The sequence below is a fragment of the Neopsephotus bourkii genome, unplaced genomic scaffold, assembly GCF_033783945.1.
Source record: "Neopsephotus bourkii isolate Nb327-2 ecotype Australia unplaced genomic scaffold, CSIRO-AGI_Nbou_v1 NB_1542, whole genome shotgun sequence".
Taxonomy (NCBI): Eukaryota; Metazoa; Chordata; class Aves; order Psittaciformes; family Psittacidae; genus Neopsephotus; species Neopsephotus bourkii.
Genome location: NW_026902018.1, coordinates 3,493,598 through 3,505,820, shown reverse-complemented (window position 1 = coordinate 3,505,820; position 12,223 = coordinate 3,493,598). Strand labels below are relative to the sequence as shown.

Genomic DNA, 12,223 nt, shown 5'->3' with positions numbered 1-12,223 from the left:
GTTACTTCTGCCTGACGAGGGGCAACGAGTACCAGGAACTAATTCATTGTACGACTGATGCTTTATACTGCACTACCCTGCTTCAGACCTGGAAGTGTAGTAAGAGGATCCCAAAATTAGGTCTCTCTAATTCCAGCAAACAGGAAAAGAAGAGCGAGCAGTCAGGACATGGTTTAAGTCCAGTCCATAATGTACCACATGGAGTGAGCAAACATTAGACAAAAGGAAGCAAAATGCTCCCTCTCCCATTCTTACAGAGTCAGGGGTTTTGTTTCTTGAGGGGGGGAGGTGGGTGTGTGTGTGTGTGTGTTTAAGTTTTATTCCTGGTAAGAAGCAGCAGTTAAGTGGATTTACTTTGGTTTTGAATAGCCTTTTTCATCCCTGTGGCACTGATTACTCTCTGTTTTCTGATAAAAGGAGATTTCGTTCTATGGCATTGTATATGAGCATGTTAACCCTAGGGAAGGGAGTATCTGACTAATAGGAAATTGTCTCTTTTCTCATGCTAGCATTCCTTTTGTCTCTGAGAAGAATACATGCTCCCTCCAGCATTTGGACTTCTTTGTTAATTCTTCCCCTAGGAAAATTTTACTGCTCCAGTGCAGGAGACTGAGGGAAATGGAAAGCATAGGGACAGCAATCAGTTCTGTCTGAGATTAAGTTCATTCTGATCGGTTTCCTAACCATGTTTCAGGCAGATAAAACTTTACTAATGCTTTTGTAGGAGGTTTCCCTGCAACATTTAGTGTTCTGAGAAAGAGACATCTGTGCCAAGCATTTTACCTGTCTGAAATGATGACCTTACGGTGTTAAAAGGCTAATAAGGACATCAAGATTAACTAAAAAAAAATACATCTCTTTTGTCATTTGCAGAAATTGCTGGGAAACTCCCTGCTGAAGCTGGAGGGTGAAGACCGTTTGGATATAAATTGCACTATGCCCTTCAGTGACCAGGTAATGCTAATGTTCAGCTGGGCCTTTCTGAGTATTGGCTATTTCATTCATGGAAATGGCAGCTTAACAGCAACACGTGCAGTTACAAACCTCTTTGTCACTTTGTTTTTTCTCTTCACTGGTAAACAGGATTGTCCAGGCTTGCTCCTGGAGTGTTCCTTGTTATCCTCATGTAGCGCTGTTTTTTTTCCCTGTTGTCGCTGTAGGTAGTACTGGTGGGGGCAGAAGAAGGTCTCTATGCCCTAAATGTACTGAAGAATTCCTTAACGCACATCCCAGGAATGGGTGCTGTCTTCCAAATGCATCTCATCAAGGATCTGGAGAAGCTACTCATGATAGCAGGTAGGGGGCTTTACGTTACCATCTGTCCTGCCGTTAACAGATGGCAATGGCTTTGTACTGCAGTGCCAGAGGGCCTGGCTTTCCTTTGGATGCAGTACATGCTTTATTCCTGTTTTTATCAGAGTATTGTCAGGAATCACCTCCTGTGGTTAACACAGCATTGTCTGGGGCTTTCTTGAAGTAAATGAAGATGTGAATGAAGGCTCAGTTAAACCTTCAAGAGAAAGTGAAGTCTCAGTTTCTAAAGCTGAGGGAGGGAAGAACCAGGGAAGACATTTTCTGTCATCATTTTGAGTTTAGTTTAAGAAGTGTCGAGTTGATCAGTGAGTGTATGTTCCTAATCACTACAGAGCCTCTCTTTTAATGCGGTTAATCATTTGAGGACCACGATGTGATAACCATGGCCTAGGGCCAACAACTGTTAACTTGCTCTAAACACTAATTCATATAACAAAATTGGGACTTCTTTCATGGTTTAAGATTCCCTTATGAAAAGAGCACCAGCTTTAATCTCTCCATCTGTGGTTTTCCAGAGATAATCCTTCCCACACTGATGTAGGCATGCTGAACGTTAGGGCGTATCTTCAGCTGAAAGCCCAAATTATCAAGTGTCTAAATGACATTTGTAGGGAATGAAAAACAAATTCTTTCTTTTGTTCTGCTTCTTCTGTGTTTTTCCCCTTGTCAAGATTTAAGCTGTCCATGCTTTATTTGTTCCAGAGGAAAAAAGCAACTGGGAAAATGAACCTTTCACAAAATGTCAATGTTACTCTGTTGCTAGACTTTGGAGAAGAGTTGGGCTTGGTCTATAATGCAGTTTATTAGGGCATTTGGAAATCCCTTGCTGGTTCTGGTGGCACAGAGAAGCCAAACCACCTTTTACTTCAAGTTCTGAAGGGTAAAACAGAACTTCCTGGGTAATTTTGAATAGTATCCTAATGAGGCCACTGCTACTGTCATCATCTTAACATTATCAACACTGATAATCCATGGAGAGATTGGTTGTTCTCCCAGTGGATTTACTGTCTGCTTTTGGAAGTTTTCTGTTTCACTTTTAATAGGAATAACATGGAATGAATGCTGCATGGTACGTTGTGACTGTTACCACAGTAACAGCCTGTAACCATGAGCTGCTGCTTAGGTAATGGAACAGACTTTTGTAGAGAATAGGGAGTTTTCCTGTGATGAAATGTGGCCATTTTTGTTTTCAGGAGAAGAAAGGGCTCTGTGTCTTGTTGACGTGAAGAAAGTGAAGCAATCTCTAGCCCAGTCACACCTCCCAGCCCAGCCTGATATCTCACCAAACATCTTTGAGACTGTCAAAGGATGTCACCTTTTTGCTGCTGGCAAGGTAGGATACAGCTCTCTCCTGCCCCCAGACCACCCTTTACACCACACTGAGTTCAGTATTAATCAAATCAGCAGCTTTATTTCACTGGCAACAACTCCAAGGTCTGTATTCTTGTTTTAAGAAGAGTGTAGGGGCTGAAGAGAGGCTGAGCTGGTGGCGGTATAGAGGATCTCCTACCAACATGAATAAATTCAGTCAGGAAGAAATGATGCTAGAGCCTGAACTGCTACATAATAAGAAATGCAACACAGCATAGCATAGCTGCCTCCTCACAGCTGACCTCAATTTTGAGGTTTATAATTAGTGAATTCTATCCACTGTTTGTTCTGGAACGTCCTGTAACACTTTCCAGGCTGCAAATTTACTCAGGGTTGGGTCACTTGAGAACTCCTTACTAATTACATTAATGGACCGTTCAGCCACAACAGAAACTCTCATTAACAATCACTTCTACAGACTACTTCAATCCCAAACTGAACATGGTTCCTTTCAAAGTGATGTTTATGTAACAATTTCAAGGGTTAAAACTGAACCCGTTTGGATTTCTTATCCCTTTTAATGAGCCATCATTCTGTGGAAAACCTTCCATTTTTTATTAACTGAATCAGAGAAGCAGTTCAAATTCACATGCTTTTTTGAGAATGTGAAGAGGCTTTTCATTATTTCACTAATTCACAATAAGTACCCTATTAAAAACCTACCTGCTTATCTCTGCAAAGTTCTTTGTGGTGAAAGGTCCTCTCACATGCTCAGCATTAGAATTTACTCTATTAGCAACCTGAACTCTGCCTCTAATCTCCACAGGTCGAGAACAGCCTTTGTATCTGCGCAGCCATGCCCAGTAAAGTGGTTGTTCTGCGATACAATGAGAGCTTGAGCAAGTTCTGTATCAGAAAGGTAAGCCTGGTAATTCCCTTAATAATGAGCTCACATAATTCATGCATTGCACTAAGACTTTGCTTTGGAGCAAACGCCTTAAACCTTTTCGCATGCATGAGAACATTTGGTTGCCAGCTAAACTGATAACAAATTGCAATGTGCACCGACTAAAATTGGAGTAGGCAGCAGTTTCCTTTAACAAGAGTTGGCATATTTGAAGAGATGCAGAACAGGACTGTGATTTGTTGAAATACTGACTTGGCTGTAGTCATACCCTCGCTTAGTTACCCAAAAAAAGGCTTTCTTCTTCATTGCCCAGCTGTGTTCCCTCACCTCCGTTGTCTTTGGAGAAGTCCATAACAACTTTCCAGCTAAGGCAGCAGTGGCTATCTGAATTTGTTTACTGTACTAGTGAAATCAAAGGGTATTTATTTGGTACTATCCCATCACAGGGTAGGCAGCTGTTTCCCAGACTTACCCTGATACATGGGTACCTTCTGGCCAGCAGAGGCAGTGAGATACGGATCTCACGTGGCTGTGTACACAGGTCTCCCTGTCTGCCTCCAGCACCGGCACTGCCCTGGGCTGGAACATGTCTCGCTCCATTCTGTGGAAAGCAGAACTACTGCAGCTCTTTTCAGGCAGCCAGCTGCAGGCAGGTAATGCCCTGAGCACCTGAGCCACTATTCCTCTTAAAGACAAGACCAATCAATTCTCATGAGTAAATTTTATCTGCTCAAACACCTCCAGAAAAGCATCCCAAATAACAGGGATCTCTCCTCAGAACAGAGTTTAAACACTGCCCATCTTAAAACGGGCTGGTACCCAGAAACTCATGTCCTCTCCAGTTCACAAATTAAGGAATGTTCAGGTCAAACTACAGCTCTCCAGGTTACTCTGAAGTCACCGGTTCAATTTACAGCTTGACTGAGGATTTATCCCCAGTGAGTGCTACACTGGCACTGCTGTGATGAAGCAGAGCCGGGGCGGCAACTCAGATGCTGGCCTCCTTGGAAGTAAAGCCATTATTTGATGGAGATCTTGGCACAAACAGTGTGGATACCCGCAAACCTGGGGTAGCTGCAAGCACTGTTGCTGATACCAATTCTTGCTCACAGTGGAGCAGCAGCCAGCAGGAAGGACTGTCCTCTGCTTGTGCTGCCACTCACCCCACAGTGCTGAGTGCCTTGACAAGGGCTTACATGCAAAACATGCAATGGCCTGTTTTAGACGGAAGGTTGTCCTTATCCTTACTAAACCAGACAACTGAATTTAGATCCTGACAAGATGGCAGCAAGCCCAGAATATGCTCTTCCGTTCTGCCAACTAAACTGCCAGATAAACTAGGAATTATGCAAGGAATCTTGTCCTCAGAAAATCAGGGATGTGTTGCGTCAGGCTAACTTGCAGAGCTCTCAAAGCTGTTCAGTCACACTGCAGATGTTGGTGGACAGCATCTCTGTGTGTTACACTGCACAAAGAAGGAAGGAAGATTGTGTATGTTTGTCTTCTTTTTGCTTAAGGAGCCATCAAGCTTGTTTCTGCAGTGTTAAAAGCAGGGATGCTTTAGGGAGCTGATACTTTCTGCTGGGAGGAGGGGATGTGCATACTGACAAGGGTTTTGCTCCTGGGGTTATAAAGACTTTGGGACTTGACTGGTGTCAGTCCTGCTGCAGTTGTCTGAGGATCTTCTGCCTGCCTTTCCAGCAGCCGTCCTGATTCCCGTTGACTTCCAGGCCTGGAAGCAGTCATTGCAGCAGAACTACTCTGGAGCTGGAGCAGTTCTGGGTGATAGACTTCCTAGTGACAAGTCTGTCATGCAACCCTAACTGCTCAGTCCTGGCCTTGTGTCACCTCCAGACACTGTTCAGCCATGCAGTCATCGGCATGGCTGTGACCTGCTGTAAGTAGGGAGCCGTTCTCCACTGCTCCAGAAAACTGAGTAGGGTATTCTTCCAAAAGGAAGAGGTTCCTGTTAGGGTTAGCATCTGGGATTGAGCTGATTGATAGGCAAGTCTGTATTCAAGCAAGTTTCACTTCCAACATAACAAACCTCTTCTCGCAAGAGTACCTTTCCAGGTGCTTTTGAGGCTGACTGTTGGTGACTTTGAGGTTGTCATCTCTCTTTTGTAAAGACAAATGTGGCAATATCTAATCTTCCAGAAAAAGCAAAATTACAGAACTGTTACTGGGAGCTGATCCCTGTCCATGCTTTCTGCTTTTCCAGGAGATCGAAACCTCTGAGCCTTGCAGCTGCATCCATTTGACCACTTACAGCATCATCATTGGAACCAACAAGTTCTATGAAATCGAGATGAAGCAGTACACTCTGGAGGGTAGGAGCTGTGTCCTGAGGAACGCACCAGCGGGCTCCACAGATTCGTTCAGTGGGGCTCTTCTAAACCAGTTTGAGAAGAAAATATTGGTGCCAATCAAGGTGTTTTTCTCCATTTTCTTTGCAGAGTTTCTGGATAAAAATGACCACACTTTGGCCTCTGCTGTGTTTGCTGCCTCTACCAACAGTTTCCCAGTCAGTATCATCCAAGTGAACCCAACGGGCCAGAGGGAGGAGTATCTGCTGTGTTTCCATGGTATGTGTTGTCTGGGTGTATAGTTGTTGCACTGCATCTGTTTTCTGGTACATGAACAACCAGGAGGTACTGGGGTACTGTTGTGAAAGCAAGCCAGAGTTGACTTCCTAGTGCCTGGTAATGATTATTTGCTGTGACTCCAAATGCCTGGAGGAGTTGGGGCTGGTGGTTTAAACAGTAAGAAACACACACCGGGTATTGATGCTGAAATAGACCTGCTGAGGTGCTGTCGGGCACCTTGCATCTGTCTTAAAGGTTCTCTGTGCCTGTGGATCAGTTGCCATGTGCTGGCTTCTGCGCCTGAATGGAAGGGATTAAACTCAGTGTTAGATGCTGCCAGGTGTTTGATTATCCTCATAAAACGTTAAGGGGTTCTCAGCCTTTGCCTTTCTCCTCTGCTTTCCACACAGAGAGGAGACCTTTTAACCTTCTGGGGAGGAAATAAGAGGCTGTTTGTTACTCTTTTGTACAGCTGCTTTTGTTGGCTCTCTAGGGTAGTGGCAAGCCCGGGTTTATTGCCTTTGTCCCTTCCAGCAGGGGAGGGACACAGCTCAGGTGTGCTCACAACGTGGCATTGCTTTTCTTGGCAGAGTTTGGTGTCTTTGTGGATTCCTATGGAAGACGCAGTAGGACAGACGACCTGAAATGGAATCGCTTGCCCTTAGCTTTTGGTAGGTGTTGAGGGAGATCCTCTTGGCTTATGGAAATCATTGAACCTGGGAAGCATCTTTGTGGGACAGGTATTCCTCACTCAGCACTTCCTCTTCCCCCTCTCCTAAGTCTCCCAGAAACTATGGAGATTTTCCCACAATTTAAGATCATGGTAAATACAAATTGACAGACCTAGTGAAGCAGAAACAGGTTGAGGAAAACTGAAGTGATGTTTCCTTAATGTTCCCAGTCTTACAGTGAGTGAACCAGCTAATGGGGTTTGTAACTGCTCAGAAGTTTCTGAAACAGTCAGGACTATGGAATGTCAGCCTGGTTCCCTCAGCCCTTCTGCACGGCCGAGTGGGATGGTGTTCAGTGAATAGTCTGCTTTTAATGCCTGTTCATGAGTCTTTGGTTGGTAGAATTCTTGAGATACGGATAGTTTCAAAGCAACAATTCTCTAAGCTTTCATCTCCCTGCTTAGTCATCACATTGGGTCTTATTACAGCAAATCTGCTCCCTGGGTGTCCCCAGGGCTGGGAGCGCTGCTGTGCTCACTGATGCTTTTGAGAAGGTTTTATTTAATAGAGAAATTGATTTTGTGTTTTCCCTGCCTTTGTGATACTCCTCCAGCCTACAGGGAGCCCTATCTCTTTGTGACCCACTTCAATTCCCTTGAAGTGATTGAGATCCAGGCACGAGCTTCTCTAGGGTAAGCTGTTCTCTCTTCATTACTTTGACCACTATGTGCTGCAAGAAAACACAGCGTGCCAGGGAAAGGCACCATGCTGTCATTGTTAATGCCTTTGCCTGCCCTTTCACCCAGAACTCCTGCACGAGCCCACTTGGAGATCCCAAATCCGCGGTATCTCGGGCCTGCGATTTCATCTGGAGCCATCTACTTGGCCTCCTCCTACCAGGACAAATTACGGGTGATTTGCTGTAAGGGCAATCTAGTGAAGGAGACCAACAACGAGCAGCACCACAGAGGATCTTCTGCTACACGCAGGTACGATGGTCAGTGTGTGTCCCTGTGCGCCTCACGAGCAGCCTCAGCCCCAGGTGGCTGTTTCCCCTGGATGCTGTGGAGTGCCTGTGTTCCATTCCTAAGGAGGGGTTGGCACTGGGCAGTCACTGTAATGCTGGCACAGAACAAGGAGGGAGTCACTGGTGTTTTTAAATACAAAAGGCAAAGAAACATCAGCGCTGTAGGAGCATGTGGGCAACCTCCACAAACACTCTGTGATCTTCAGCTGGTTTATGTTGGGATAAAGCTGTGACCTCAGAGCTTGGTGAGCTTAGATGCTATCAGTATGACACAAAACATCCATTGACTGTAACAGTCTCTAAAGCTACAGCCCCTTCTTCTTAAACAACTTAGGGAAGTGGTGATGTGATCTTGTTCTGGTCAGCATTACGACACTTCTGGGGCTGATGGGCCCACAGTGCACTGGAAACTGCAAAACCGAGGCCTGTAGCTCATCCTAACCCAGCCTGAACATCCTGGAGCCACTGATAATTTTGTATGGGGAAAAAACAAGTCAAATTTTAGTGTATGTGGAAAACGATGCTGCTGAAGTGTACGAGAGCACGGAGCTCTCTGGCCCGTCACACAGGCGTGACTCACACCAGCAATTCCCTGAGGCCCCTGACCACTGCGGCCGGTGCGAGAGATGCTCAGCTACCAAAGCCTGTGCGCTTTTCCCCTCGGCTGCGGGAGGTGTGATGGTTTCACCTGAGCCCTGCTGGGTGTTGGGGGGGGGGGGGGGAAGCTACAGCTCTGCTAAAAGAAAATGTAACATGAGGTTTTTGTTGCTCAGCGGTTCGCGTCCATTATTTTTGAATGACAGCAGCCCGAACAAGCGGGGCCCTCCCACCTACAACGAGCACATCACCAAGCGGGTCGCGTCGAGCCCAGGACCACCGGAAGGCCTGAGCCACCCTCGAGAGCCAAGCACACCCCATCGGTACCGCGAGGGAAGGACGGAGCTGCGGAGGGACAAGTCACCTGGGCGACCACTGGAGAGGGAGAAGTCCCCAGGCCGGCTCCTGAGCACCCGCAGAGAGAGGTCCCCAGGGAGACTGTTCGACGAGAGCAGCCGAGGACGGGTGCCTGTGAGCGGTGCCAGGACTCCTCTAGCTCAAGTCAATAAGGTGAGTCGGGAGCCCAGAGAGCTTTCCTGTTCCCAGGGAAAGGCATGGTGCTGCGGGAGGGCTGGTGAAGCACAAGAGCAAGTCCAGATCTCATCCCCTGCCCCTCAACTTCCATTAAAACAGCACATACGGGTGTAATGCACCGTTCCTGTGAACAACTGTCCTCCTGCCAGTCCTATAACTGCAAAAGCAGCTTCACTCTGGACCAGGCTGAAGTCCTCCAGATCTGAAAGCAAAGGGGCATTTACCAACAGAAATCATGATATAGAGGGTTTGAAGGGGAACAGTGTCTGGAGCAAGGGAGGTGGGAGCCTGCTGTGTCCAGGGTGATGCTGACAGTACTTGCCTTTGCCAATGAACTGAGCTATGGCACCTCGATGGAACCAGGCGCAGAGCCCTCGCACTGTGCTGCTGCTGACACCAGTACCTGGGTGATGAGAGTATGTGCGACTCATCCATTGTCACTTTATTCCCCTGCCAGGTCTGGGACCAGTCTTCAGTGTAAGTCTCAGCCAGACAAAGTTCCTCATCTTGACCTGCAGGAAAAAAAGGAAATACACTGAGTATATGCACTCCATGTGTCTGCTGCCCAGGCACCAAAACAGCATCCCTGGGCCAAAGCTCGCGCCGCATCGGGAGCCGTCCGCAGCTCAGTTAATTTCTCTGCACTTTCCTGCACTCCTGTTTTTGCACTTTGTACTACTGTTCCTCTTTCAAGCAGCTCATGAACTTTTTGTATTCACTTTAGTCCCTGGTAGTTCATCAAAGAAATTCAGCGGGACCCGAGTCCCACCCCAGGTCTTTAATGTGGTCAGTGCCCCTTACAGATAATTGATCATAGTTCTGAGACGTGCTGGGAATTCCTGAGGGCCTGGAAACAGGCCGAGGCGAGCGAGTCCTTCGGCAGAACATGTCACTGGATATTCCCTACAGAACAAATTACTTCCACTCAGTCTGTTCACCTGCCACTTCTGAAGGTTGTTTTGTTCTCACTACGATCGCTCTAGAGCAGCTCTGATGGGGAGGGGAGAACCCCCGCGCCCGGCCCTCAGACAAAGTGCATTACCTATCTGCTACTGGGTTGTAAGACTTTCTCCAGGTCTTCTGCATGACAGTTCACTGCATGCTGCTGCACCATCACTGGCTGCTCTCTCCTTTTAGGTTGCTTTGCTGAGTAGTGTATTGTACCTCACTTGTAAGTTAACTGAAACCTTTAGATTACGCTGCAAAATAACAGCCAAGTACTCTGGAAATTGGGCACCGGAGCGTTAGCAAGCCTTATTCTATGACAAGAGTTACAGGCACCCTCAGCACTGCACGGGCTCCCTGCGGAAAGGCTGCTGCAGACCTGGCAGTGGCAGGGTCCCTGCGGAGAGCAGTGTCCTCCCATGACCTGTACCTTGTCGTACAATAAGACAGCCCCGCGTGCCATGGCACAAGAGGATACTCACAGTGAGCAGCTTTGGCGCCTTTGCTTCTGCGTGTCGGACCTCGAGCCACGTGTCGCTTCCTATTCTCTTTTGCTGTGCACATGAAGCAGAGCGCAGATGATTCTCCAAGCAGGTTTTGACCATTCAGTCTGCACTAGCAATGTTCTAAGCGAACAACCACGTTCTTGACAACTGGAAAGAGCAAAACTGCATCCAATCTTCCCTCGGTGCCCCACCGATACTTCCGCTAGTCCCTCGCGAGCCTGTGCTAACCCGTTCTAGAAACCCATGAGGAAAGTCCAATGCCTTGTCCGTGTCCTTTGGCGAGTTTCCTGAGTATCGTATCCCGTTCTCTTGTCTGTTGGGTGATGTTAGGTCAGATGATTCGGCAGGAGCCTTGCTGAAAGCTTTTGTCTCCTGGTCTGAATCTTTTGAAGGGTCAGAGATCAGTCTTTAAAACCTTTGCATCTCATGGAAGATCTTCGAGACCTCAGAAATGGGCTTGTTGAGTCCTGGAAGTGTATCTATCTCTTGTGTCTTGTTCGTGACATGCTTCCTGCTATAGAAATAGCTCAAAGGACTGTACATATTTACAAGAATCTTTATATTCGTAACAAAAGGGAATTGAATTGGTTTCTACTTTTTTATTGTAAACTGTGTGTTTTTCAACACTAGCTTTTTGTTTTACCGGTGGTTGTGGACAGCCATCTTCAGACACTGGAGGGGCCTCAGCTTAGTCCTCCTCGCTCCCATGAAGAACTATTGTAACATTAACTCGCAATCGAAGCTTGTTAGCATAAATGAGGTTTTAGGTCTCTAAAAGTACAGGATTTTTCTGCATTACCTTTTTATTATGGACAAGGGAGGGAACCAGAGGGCCAGTTCAAAGCTCCACCTGGAACGTGTTGAACTTTGTTGTTGAACGATAACCAAATAAAACAAATAACTCTCCTGACTGGCATGGTGAAATGACCGCTTCCTTCTCCGCAGTGACACTGCCCCTCGTCCGCTGCCCCAGCGCCAGAGGCTGTGTAATCTATAGGCGTCAGCGCTTACCAAAGAGCTCACCCGACGGTAGTTAGCATTGAGTAGTTGTAATTCCCTGACCAAGTAGCATTAAGTGGCTTCACAAACACAAAGCATGTTCATAGGCACTCAGAACAAGGTGGAATTGACCACGTAGTTCACTAGAGCAGCAGTCGGCTGCGGACACCTACAGCTGAATCCTGCCCTCGCCCACTGAACTCCTGACAGGGGTAGAGTTCAGAACCGTGTGAGTATCTGGGACAACAACCCTGCCCTCCTCCATAACCCACACACCTTGAGCTGGAACAAACCATCTTACTGGACCATAGTGTGATCTAAAGACAGGTTTGGGATTTATCCCAGCAGTGGTAGCAAAGCGGACGGAGACAGCTCCTCATCCCACCGCTGTGATACGCTGGTGCTTTAAGGCCTAAGAGCTGCAACTTCAAAACCATTCACAAATCCAGTCAGACTGAGTACAACCTGCAGTTACTGTACATCTGAACTTACACCTGCTGGGAAAAACTTGCTAGATCAGACTTAAATGTAAATACATCTATTTTTAACTGAACCAGTTTTTACAGGGTCTCAAGTATTCTTTCACAGGAAGAGGTTTTTAATATTCACACTGCTGCCTCCAGTAACTTCATTTGTCCTCCTACCATTCGTGGCTTCACCCCTTGCCCTAGGGCCAGGCTGTTGCAGGGCCTGGGGGTGGGTTACTAACACCACCTCTTACATTCTGGTCTACATGACATCCTTCATAACAACGCTCTACATAAACCCCAAGCTGCTTGAGTTATCTATTGTGCCTACTATCTGATGTATACGATGAAATGCTAACT

The 12,223-nt window shown here is 46.8% G+C and overlaps 1 protein-coding gene across 8 annotated transcripts in view; it reads left to right on the top strand.

Moving 5' to 3' along the window:
* Nucleotides 1-10,224, top strand: part of CIT (citron rho-interacting serine/threonine kinase) — a 72,627-nt gene extending 62,403 nt beyond the window's left edge. For 3 of the 8 annotated variants that reach the window (XM_061370578.1, XM_061370574.1, XM_061370572.1), the window contains exons 38-48: nucleotides 874-954; nucleotides 1,161-1,296; nucleotides 2,508-2,647; nucleotides 3,452-3,544; nucleotides 5,754-5,862; nucleotides 5,989-6,117; nucleotides 6,708-6,788; nucleotides 7,402-7,480; nucleotides 7,595-7,777; nucleotides 8,619-8,922; nucleotides 9,404-10,224. In XM_061370578.1, the coding sequence (XP_061226562.1) occupies nucleotides 874-954; nucleotides 1,161-1,296; nucleotides 2,508-2,647; nucleotides 3,452-3,544; nucleotides 5,754-5,862; nucleotides 5,989-6,117; nucleotides 6,708-6,788; nucleotides 7,402-7,480; nucleotides 7,595-7,777; nucleotides 8,619-8,922; nucleotides 9,404-9,427 (1,359 nt within the window). In that variant the 3' untranslated portion in view covers nucleotides 9,428-10,224. Of the gene's footprint in view, nucleotides 1-873; nucleotides 955-1,160; nucleotides 1,297-2,507; nucleotides 2,648-3,451; nucleotides 3,545-5,753; nucleotides 5,863-5,988; nucleotides 6,118-6,707; nucleotides 6,789-7,401; nucleotides 7,481-7,594; nucleotides 7,778-8,588; nucleotides 8,923-9,403 lie in introns of all 8 variants that reach the window. The other 5 variants (XM_061370571.1, XM_061370577.1, XM_061370570.1 and 2 more) reach the window with 2 other exon arrangements.
* Nucleotides 10,225-12,223: the final 1,999 nt, after the last annotated feature.